General features: G+C 54.0%; 1 protein-coding gene across 1 annotated transcript in view; it reads left to right on the top strand.

The window, feature by feature from the left end:
- Positions 1-5,175, top strand: part of EPHA10 (EPH receptor A10) — a 36,838-nt gene extending 31,663 nt beyond the window's left edge. Inside the window, exons 11-17 of the mRNA XM_081307269.1 lie at positions 166-351; positions 810-871; positions 1,092-1,295; positions 1,603-1,752; positions 1,994-2,187; positions 2,513-2,668; positions 2,836-5,175. Coding sequence (XP_081163395.1) covers positions 166-351; positions 810-871; positions 1,092-1,295; positions 1,603-1,752; positions 1,994-2,187; positions 2,513-2,668; positions 2,836-2,950 — 1,067 coding nt within the window. The 3' untranslated portion in view covers positions 2,951-5,175. The remainder of the gene's footprint in view (positions 1-165; positions 352-809; positions 872-1,091; positions 1,296-1,602; positions 1,753-1,993; positions 2,188-2,512; positions 2,669-2,835) is intronic.
- Positions 5,176-10,423: the final 5,248 nt, after the last annotated feature.

The raw sequence follows: 10,423 nt of genomic DNA on the forward strand, positions 1-10,423 counted from the left end.
TCAAGAGAGAGAGAGATGAAGCTCAAGGTCATTCTGCTAGTACTCAGGTTACTGGGATCTGAACTCAGGAGCTCCAAACCCCTGGCCAGAAACAAACCGGGACCCACAGTCACTTTCTCCTGGGCCAGGTGCTCTAGGGTGGCTTCTGAGCATTGTTCCCTGCAGGGCGGTTCGGGGACTTGTGCTGTGGCTGCCTGCAGTTGCCTGGGCGCCAGGAGCTGCCCGTGGCCGTGCACACGCTGAGGGATGGCTGCTCTGACTCTCAGAGGCTCAGCTTCCTGGCTGAGGCCCTAACTCTGGGCCAGTTTGACCACAGCCACATCGTGCGGCTGGAGGGCGTGGTCACCCGAGGTAGGCCCTGCGCTCCACTTCCTGCTCCCCAGCCCCACATGGGGGAGTGGAAATGATGCGGGTAGGTGGGGTGCTCCTCCAGGCCCCTCCCTCAGCCACAAGAGGGGGCCCATAAAGGGCTCTCAGCTCCCTTCCACGGACTCAGGTGGCTTCTCTCCAGAGTGGCCCCTCTGACCTGGAATGACCTTTCTGCCCTGTGGTGACACTGGGCAGTGGATTGCTTGGACTTCTGATGATCTTTCCTAGTTAACTTGTTGAGCTCCTGATCTTGTCCTCTTAGACACCGGCTCTTTTGTGTCTTGGCACAGGGGATGCAGGGCCAAGCTGGGTGGTGGCAGATGAGGGAGCTTGGTTTTGGTTCTGGCCATCCTAGTCAAGATGCAGTCCTGCGGGGTGGGATGTATGTGCATAGGGTGGAGCAGGTGACTAAGTGTGTGTGTTCCCCATCCCTGGCGCAGGAAGCCCCTTGATGATTGTCACTGAGTACATGAATCATGGAGCCCTGGATGGCTTCCTCAGGGTGAGTGGCCTGGGCCCTGGGGATACTAGTGACCATGTTATTCTTGGTCCCTCACTTTTCTCCTTGGTGGGGCTTGGATTGGCTTTATTCCTGATGGCCAGGCTGATCTGGTGGTCACAGGGTACGCAGATGCCCAGGGACAACCAGGCGGCTTCCTTGAAGTTCACAGAGAGTGAGTGCACTGCCCTGGCCTCAGCCTCCCACTCCCTCTACCCCACAGCAGCGTGAGGGGCAGCTGGTGGCCGGACAGCTGATGGGGTTGCTGCCTGGGCTGGCATCAGCCATGAAGTATCTGTCGGAGATGGGCTATGTTCACCGGGGCCTGGCGGCCCGCCGTGTGCTAGTCAGCAGTGGCCTCCTTTGTAAGATCTCTGGCTTTGGGCGGGGTCCCCGGGACCGAGCAGAGGCTGTCTATACCACCATGGTGAGTGTTCCCTTCCCCCAGCCCAGCCCCCTGTCCTCCTGTTTTCTGTCCATCTACCCTGGAGTCTCTGTCTCCCTTTCCCTATCCCTGTCCCTGCTGTTAGGGTCACTCCCCACCCTGTCCCTCCATCCTGTGGGCCTGAGCAAAGGTCAGTGGGCACCACTCTGTGGTCAGCTGGGGCTTTCCTGAGACAGAAGCTGGGGTTGGGGTGCCGCCTGGGGGGATGACAGGTGGGGTTGGGTGCAGGGTGGGGAAGCCTGGGTGTGACTCAGTTCCTTTCTGTCCTACCTTGCTTGCCCATCCACAGAGTGGCCGGAGCCCAGCGCTCTGGGCAGCCCCCGAGACTCTTCAGTTTGGTCACTTCAGCTCTGCCAGTGATGTGTGGAGCTTTGGTGTCGTCATGTGGGAGGTGATGGCCTTTGGGGAGCGGCCCTACTGGGACATGTCTGGCCAGGATGTGAGTGATCTGTGTCTCAGCTCTTTGCCCTGTGACGCACCCTCTGGCCCCAGACTCCACACCTGTCTTCTTCCCACTGACCTCCTGGCTCCAGGCCCCCTTCTCTATCTACCTCCTTCCTGTCCTGCCTGGCCACCACCCGAGTCCTCCTTGGGATGGTGTCTGTCTGTGTGTGTGCGTGTGTGTGCTTGTGTCGGGGAGACCTGAAGCCTCCTGTCTGCTTCTCATCCCCATGACCCAGGTGATCAAGGCCGTGGAGGATGGCTTCCGGCTGCCACCCCCCAGGAACTGTCCCTCCCCCCTGCACCGACTGATGCTTGACTGCTGGCAGAAAGACCCAGGCGAGAGGCCCAGGTTCTCGCAGATCCACGGCATCCTGAGCAAGATGGTGCAGGACCCAGAACCCTCCACGTGTGCCACTGCTGCCTGTCCCAGGTACCTTCCTGCTGATCCCCGACCATGCCAGACTCCGCCACCATGTTTGTAGTTCCAGTAAACGGAGTAAGCGGAGTTGATATTAGTTGTTCCAGCACTTCATCGGCTATGCCTGTTTTCTAGGTATGCCCGCCATAGACTCTTCCCAACACTCCCAGCACTTGAACTATCCCCCCCACCCGCCTGAGCATCCAAAACCTTGCCAGGCTTGGCGCTGGGCTCAGTTGCTTCCCCTTTCTCACTGATTCTTGGGGACCTCTGCAGGAGAGCAGCGGGTTTGGGTACCAGGTCCCTGCCGTCTGACAGTAGCTCCTCTGCTCCCCAGGCCTCCCATCCCACTGGCAGACCGTGCCTTCTCCACCTTCCCCTCTTTTGGCTCTGTGGGTGCCTGGCTAGAGGCCCTGGACCTGAGCCGCTACAAGGACAGCTTCACTGCAGCAGGCTACGGGACACTGGAGGCTGCAGCTGAAATGACCAACCAGTGAGTCAAGTCAGGGCAAAGCCAGGGGTTACAGAGACCCTGCCTTGCCCTGATGGGAAGCCCTTGCTTGTCCTGGCTCTGGGCCCAGCCCTGTCCAAAGAAGGGGAGGGGGAGGAGGAAAGGAAGCGGGAGGGCGCTGGACGCTATCTGACCAGTCCTTGTTCCAGGGACCTGGTGAGCCTGGGCATTTCCTCAGCGGAGCATCGAGAGGCCCTCCTGAGTGGGATCAGCGCCCTGCGGGCTCGAGTGCTGCAGCTGCAAGGCCAGGGGGTGCAGGTGTGAGTGGCCCTGACCCTTCCAAGGCAGAGCCCCAGGGGCCTGACCCCCAGCCCTGCCCAAGGACCCTGGCAAACTGCGCTCTAGCCGTGTGGGACTGAGCACCCTCTTCTCCTCTTGGGCCCAGAGCTGGTTTGGGGCCATAGTGTACCCCATTTCACTGCCTGCTTCTCCCACTTTCCCCTCTGAACACTTCACTGACCTGGTACCCATGGAAAAGAGGTTCAAATGCCCAGGGTGAGGGGGAGACCCCTGAGACAGTAGCAGGTGGAAATTCAGGTTCAGGGCAGAGACAGGGCATGATGGGGAGGGAGACAGTAGATTTCAATTGCCCTGGTTCATGCCCCTCTGTCTTCTATACCCACTGGATATTGGGGCCTCCCTGGGTGTCCCCTTTTCCCATAGACCCATTGTCAGTCAAGACAGCATGGGTCCTGACTCATGACCCACAGTCAAGGGCACCCATTCAACCCAGCAGCGACCTCAGCTGCTTGGCAGCCTGGGTATGGGAGGCTGGGCTGCAGGGGCAGGGTCCGTAGCTCCCTGTGCTGTGTGTGGGTCTCTCTGGACACTAGTCCTAAGACTCAGGCAGGCAAAAGTGGTGCTGAGCACAGGGGTTAGACCCTAAAGCCCCAGACTCAGAGCTGACTGCTTGCCCACCCTTAGGCTGACAGGGTGAGGGAGAGGGTCCGGGCTGGGCCACATAAGCTCTGGTGCTCTCGGGAGGGGCCCCATGAGGCCCCTGTTTGCATTCTTTTCATGAACTGGCTTGGAAGAGCATAAGGGAACATGTCTTCTCCATGGGGCCCTGGGGGCTCATGAGGAATCTTAGAAATGTGTTTTCCTCTCTAGCCGCTGGCCTACCCCCTACAGAGAGGGAAAGCCAAGTCCATGGGACTCAGGGCTGGAGCTGGGGCAGAACCCAGTTGAGGGGGATCCTGGCATGGAGTTCTGAGACTTGCTTGCCATGTGGCACCAACATGCCCCTCTGGGGCAGCCCAGTGGATACTCTGGACCCCTTCCAGCCATCTCTGTCCCTAGTCACCACCTAGTGTCCCAGGGCACTTGTGTCCTCCCTCTGGCTTCCACAGAACTCTGGCAGGAGTTTTTGGAACTGAGTCAGAGGTTCTCATCAGAAGGGCCCCCAGCGGCGGTGGTGATCGTGAGGCCACAGGCATCAACGGGGAGCAGGGTATAGACAGGGCTGCAGGCCGAGTCTGTCCATGTTCCCTCTGACAGATGCCTGTTCTGGTCCGGCCAAGTGGGAGGGGCAGGGTGGCTGGGAAGGAGGAAGGAGGGTGGGAGAGGTAAAGGCCGCGGCCTGCTGCTAGAGGGCTCTGGCTCCGTGGAGATGAGCTCAGATGGCAAGGATAAGACAAAGCACCCCCAGTGCCCAGCCCAGGGGCCCTCAGGGGCAGTGAAGGTGGGTGAGAGGGGCAGGTGGACACTCTTGACTTGTGCTTATTGAGGGGTGCCCAGAGAGCCTTCTTAGCTGAAGCCTAATGAGGTAGGTGGGGTTTCCAGCAGGCCCAGGGGCAGGCCTAGGACAGGAAGCCGAGCAAAGGAGGAGCCAGAGGCTGGAGGTGCAGCGCATCTTTGGGGAGCACCCTGTGTGGAGGAGGTGGCCCCAGCAGTGCCTTTGGCTTCACCCTGCCAGCAGTGACTCCTCCCTCCTCAGAGTCTCCCCGACTCTTGGCTCCCGCTCCCCTGAGCACCTGCCCCACCTTGGTGACTTTGGGGCTCCTGGGACTGAGATATTGCTCTACCTTTAACAGGGTTGGGGGTCCCTTGCCAGGTGCCCTCCTGTCTTTGCCTTCACCGTCCCCTTCAGGAAAGCCTGGACCAGAGTCCAGGGTTCAAGGAGACCACACCCTGTCTTGGGTAGATGGAACCTCATTCCTATTTCTAACCTTGTCTGTCATGCTCTTAAGGTCAAAACCCTCCCCTCCCCCAGCCATTGGCCGAGGGGCTCCTGCTGTGTTGGTAGGACTTCGGTGTCCAGGGTAGATCTCCCCTCTGCTGCGGGGTGGGATCCCAGAATCCTGATGACCCCGGCCTCACCCGGCTCAGGTGCTGGTGTGATGCAGGCTGGAGTCTTGAGGAGCCCTCTATAAAATCTATTTTTATATGGAACTTGGTCACTGGACAAAGGGAGGTGGCCTGAACCCCCATCACCCCTATCTGAGCCCACCTAGGGAGGGAGGGGGCTGGGGAGGTGGATCCTTTGACTAATTCCGGAGACGTTTTTATATTTCTTGGGTTCTAAATGCAGGACAAATAAATACAAACTGTCTGTGCTCTGGCACCTGTTTGAGTGGCGATCATTTTGCCATTGTGTAGCTTGTGGGGAGGGTTCCCACCCCACCCCTTCTCCTGGTTTGGGGTTGCATGTGTCAGGTCCCCAGCATGGAGGGGAGTCAGATCTTGCTCCTGCCCTGAAAAATGTCACAGTCTAGTGAGGATACTGTTAAGAAACATGATAGGACATTGTGGTCAGGGGCTCAGGGAACACCTTGGGCGTGTGACGGACAAGCCTTTGCCTCAGTTGGCTCACAGTGCTTCTTTTCTCCCTGGCCTGGGCTGTTCTCAGGCACAGGCTGGGAAGGTATCTCACCCATCCCCACGGTCCAGGCCACCGGGAGCGCTCAGGGGACTGGATGGCGGCAACCAATAGCACCCTGCACCTCCACTCCCGCGCGGCTCAGTCAGAACAAATGAGTTCTGCTTCACTGGAAGGGACAGGGGTCACAGTACCAGCTCTTTGATAAGGCTGACTGGAGAGTGTTGCTTCCCATGTTTCTTTGAGTCTAAGATACCACTGGGTGTGAGATGTACCACTAGGCAAGAAAATCACAGCCAATCACACACTGTCGTGCCATCTGGGTGGCAGATGCATCCCGATTTCAGAGACATCACAATGTGTAAAATGCACATCTCCAGTAAGTGAGGTGCAATGCATCAGGGACAAGGTGTTTCCCACCATTCCCCTCAGTCAGGCTGCGCTGGATGGCAGGCCTCCCTCCCGGGGCCCAGCTGCCCACTCAGTCCTGAGCAATGGGAGGAGACCAGGGGGCGCCTTTCCTTTGGGCAGGCAGATCTGCGGGGAAGCCAGATGTCACCGATTTCAAGCAGGTTCTCCCTTCTATTCCTAATTCCGTTGAACCAGCCCCTTCTCTCAGTGGGAGGAGTGAACGAGTAGTGGGTTGGAGACGCTAGGAGCTCTGCCTTGCTGAAGTCTGTCCTGGAGAGGCTGCAGCCAGGGAACCGAGGACCCCAACATCAACACAGTGCCTGGCACCCAGGAAGCACTCTCAGTACTCACCAGCAGGTGTGAGCCATCAGGGAGATGAACAAGAATAGGAACCGAGAAGGACTTCTCCGGGCAGTGAGCCTACTGATCTAGCTTGACAAAGCATTGGCTCATTCAGTGAACATAGACCAGATACCTACAAGTGGCCGGCAGGTAAGTTAAGACCTTGTCTAATAATAATGAGTCAGTTAAGTAAAAATCATGAGAAGCCGACCAATAAAGACTGAGTCCAGGCACAGTGGGAGTCAGGAGAGGGTGCTGCCTCCCCCAGTCCCTGGGAAGGAGGGAGAGGCTCCCGGGGAAAACAGGTAGTGAGTTTGCTGCCTTTTAACCAGCTTCTGGACTAGCATCTGTTCCTAATGTCACCATCACATTGCTTAGGAACTGAGTAAAACTCCTTGCCACGCAAGTCTTTGGAGACTTTTGCCATTAAAATTGAAGTGCCTGCTGGTATATTTTTAAAAAATTTCCCCCTTCGAACATTTCCCACTTAATAAAGTGGGGACCCGGGCAACAGAAGTCAGAAATTGTTTTGGGTCATGGATGACTTCCAGCATTTTGAGAGCAGATGAGCTATTTTGACCAAAACAAGTCTAAAAGAAAAACTGAAAATGCAAACTGGACTTTTTTCCCCCATTGCAAACACCTTACATCCCCTCCCAGGTGGATTCCCTTCTGCTCCTTGGCACTCCCGCTTTGTGCTGGGGATTAAACCCAGGGACTTGCACTTGCTAGGCAAGAGCTCTGCCTCTGAGCTACATCTCTCCAGCCCCTTTAAAATTTCATTAAGTTGCTCTTGAACTTTCAATCCCTGTCTCAGCATCCTGAAAAGCTGGAATTATAGGTATGTGCCACCAGCCAGGCACTGTGAAGAGAGTTGCCTGAGGTTTGCCAGTGTGACCTTTGTAGCTAAGTTGAGGGGTATTCCTGGAGATTGTGTCTCCATTCTGAGGTTCTGGGCCTATCATCATGTAGCATGTGCTTTTGTGTGCACTGAATATCTGTAAATGGATCTGGGCTCTTCCTGGTATCTTAGGGCCAAAAGTATGTCTGTGGTCCACCATGTCTACAACCCAGAAAACATTATTAGCTGGGTGTTGTAGTACAGTGGCTCGGGAGGCTGAAACAGGATTGTGAGTTCAAAGCCAGCCTCAGCAACAGTGAGGTGCTAAGCAACTCGGTGAGACCATTGGGTGTGAGATACACCAGTATGAAAATACAAATGAAATCAAATAGGGCTGGGGAAGTGGCTCAGTGGTCAAGTGCTCCCAAGTTCAATCCCCAGTACCCCAAAAAAGAAAACAACAACAACAACAAAAAAAATTGACCCTGATATCAACTAAGGGAAAGAGGATTGCAGAGTGTAGAGATCAGAAGTGCAAGACCCACTTGGTGGTCAGAAGTGATGTCCTTGATGGGGTTAGACTGCGGGATGATGGCAAAGAGCTGAGAAAATGTCTCGTCCTGTCCACAGAGATGGCACCTTCGCCAAAGCAAACGGGATTTGACTTCCATTAAGTGGAGACACTCCCACCTAGTGGCCTCCAATTCTGATTGATTCCCCTCACCATCTCTCTTGGCCCTTCATCTGAAGCCACATAAATTATGTATTTTAGAGCTGGGGTTGTGGCTCAGCAGTAGAGCACTCACCTAGCACATGCAAGGCCCTGGGTTCGATCCTCAACACCACATAAAAAGTAAATAAATAAAATAAAGGTATTGTGTCCAACTACAACTAAAGAAAGTTATTTTAAAAATTTTGAGGGGCTTAGGTGTAGGTTAACAACTACCTAATTATGCAAAATAAGAGGCATCCCTGTCAGGGTGTTCAAGTGTGACTGAGGTACACTTTGCTTTTCTGAGGTCATGGGGCAGTGGGGGGCACATTGAGGAGGTAAGTTCTGTACTGATGCGTGAGCTCAGTCACTGGTGACTGGTGGACACAGAGCTCTAAGTTCCCTTGAATGAATGGCATTCTAATGCTCTGAAGGAACAATCACTAGGTGATGTCCTCTGGCTCACACAGATGTGCTAGCTCTTCACATGAGTAACTCTTCACAAGGCAATATATCTGCAATTCTTTCAATAGGAAGCCCCAAGTAGGCTTTTAGAAACACCAGGGGCCCTGTCAGGTAAAGAGGAACCTACTCTTGTGTTGGCGCTCAGGAGTCCCCTGAAACTACCTCAGGGGGCCTGGGGGAGGGGATGCCAGGCTTCCATCTTCCCTTCTATTTAGAGAAGCTCTGTCTGCTTTATATCCCTGGCAAAAGGTACAAATTAACTTGCCCAGAGGGATTAAGTAGGTGACATTACTATGAGAAGTAATCTTTTAGGGACTGCTTTGAATAGGAAACAGGAAGAGAATTTTCTAAGGGCCAAGGAAAGTTCTACCCACTTCTGATTGTGGGCCTATGTTGCCAGATCTTACTTTTGGAGGCTAAGATTTTTTTAAATCTCCCAGTTTATGGTACATATATGTAATTCCAGCTATTTAGGAGGCTGAGGCAGGAGGATCACAATTTCAAGGCTAGCCTTAGTAAGACCCAGTCCCAAAGCATAAAGGATCGAGGAGGCAGCTCAGTGTGAAGAGCACCTGGGTTCAATCCCTAGTACCGGGGAAAACCAGCCTTCCCAGCCAGCCCCTTCTATCATATTTTAGTTAGCTTTTTTGTCACTGTGATCAAAAAACCTGACAATAAGAATTTTAAAGAAGGAAAAGTTTATTTGGCATTCATGTTTCTGAGGTTTCAGTCCATAGACGGCCGACTCCATTCTTTGGGGGCCCGAGGTGAGGGAGAACATGATGAGTGTGGCAGAGGAAAGCAGCTCAGGACACTGCTACCAGGAGGGGGTAGGTGGGGTGGGTGGAGGGACTCCAGGGGATGACAAGCTCCTCCCTCATCAGATAAAATATGCCCAAAGGCATGCCCCAATGACCCACCTCCTCCAGCCACACCCTACCTGACCACACCACCACCCAGTTAACCCCTACTAGGAGATCTCTGCACATAAAACAACCATCTCATAACCCACTCATTTCACCTCAACCTCCTTATCCTTTTTTTTTTTTTGTAGTTGTAGATGGACAGAATACTTTTGTTTATTTTTATGTGGTGCTGAAGATCAAACCCAGTGCCTCAAACATGCTAGGCAAGTGCTCTGCCACTGAGCCACAGCCACAGCCCCTTACCTCTAAACCTTCTCATGTCTAAACCTCATGTCAAGCACATCACATGAATTGCCCTATCCCAGTCGCAGGCCTTGACTAGGCACCTGTTGCATATCAAGCATTTCCTGCAGTGGGCTCACCTAGGCAGAGGTGTGAATGGAGTGAACCAGATGAGCCTGGCTCTGGGTGCAGCGTGTTGGTCCTAGGTGTTTCCTTCATGTCGGGCCCTTCTCAGCGCTGTGCCAAAGGAGGGCAAGGGAGAAGCCTCAGGTGTGGTCTTGGAGGCTAGGTCACCTCCTTGCATGAGTAAGCTTTCTTCCACGTGCTGACCAAAGGGCCTCTTCTCCATGAATCCCTGTGCTCAGTGGCCAGCTAAGTTCCATGATGATCATTTCAGTGTAAAGAACTTGAGGAAGGGAGACCTGCCGAAGTCCCAAGGGCTTTGGGAAGCGAGAGGCGTGATCACAGAGTCACCCACCCCTCAACGTCCCAGCCCACAAGCCTTCACTCCACAGGTTTACTACAGACATCCTTGATCTCCGTCTTCCCAGATGTAAATGTCTAACTCTTGAAATGAAGGCATTAGGGGGAATCTGCTGGGGGGCTGAGGTTACTGCTGCCCTGGATCTGGGTGTGAGCACCGCTTTAGATACCAGAAATTTTGCCTGTAATAAAGGTTTCTGTGCCTTCTGAAGAAAGAAGTTGTCCAGAGATCCCCACTCCAATAGCTTAGCTCCAAAATGGTCCCTTCAGTTCATGTAGCACAACTGGGAATATTGATTAAAAAACAAAATCAAAATTTATTGAAAGCAGTATCTTGCAGTAACTGATTTGAACAAATCAGCTTGGAGATACCATTACTAGGAAAACAATATGTACAAAAAGTCTCATGAAAAGGAGAATAAAGCAAACTTGCAACAACCAGCCTGTACAGGACCGAGTTAATAACACAAGAGATGCCACACAAAGAGCCAGACGCAAGAGAGGGAGCTGCGTGCCT

The sequence above is a fragment of the Spermophilus citellus genome, assembly GCF_964194105.1.
Source record: "Spermophilus citellus genome assembly, chromosome: 9".
Taxonomy (NCBI): Eukaryota; Metazoa; Chordata; class Mammalia; order Rodentia; family Sciuridae; genus Spermophilus; species Spermophilus citellus.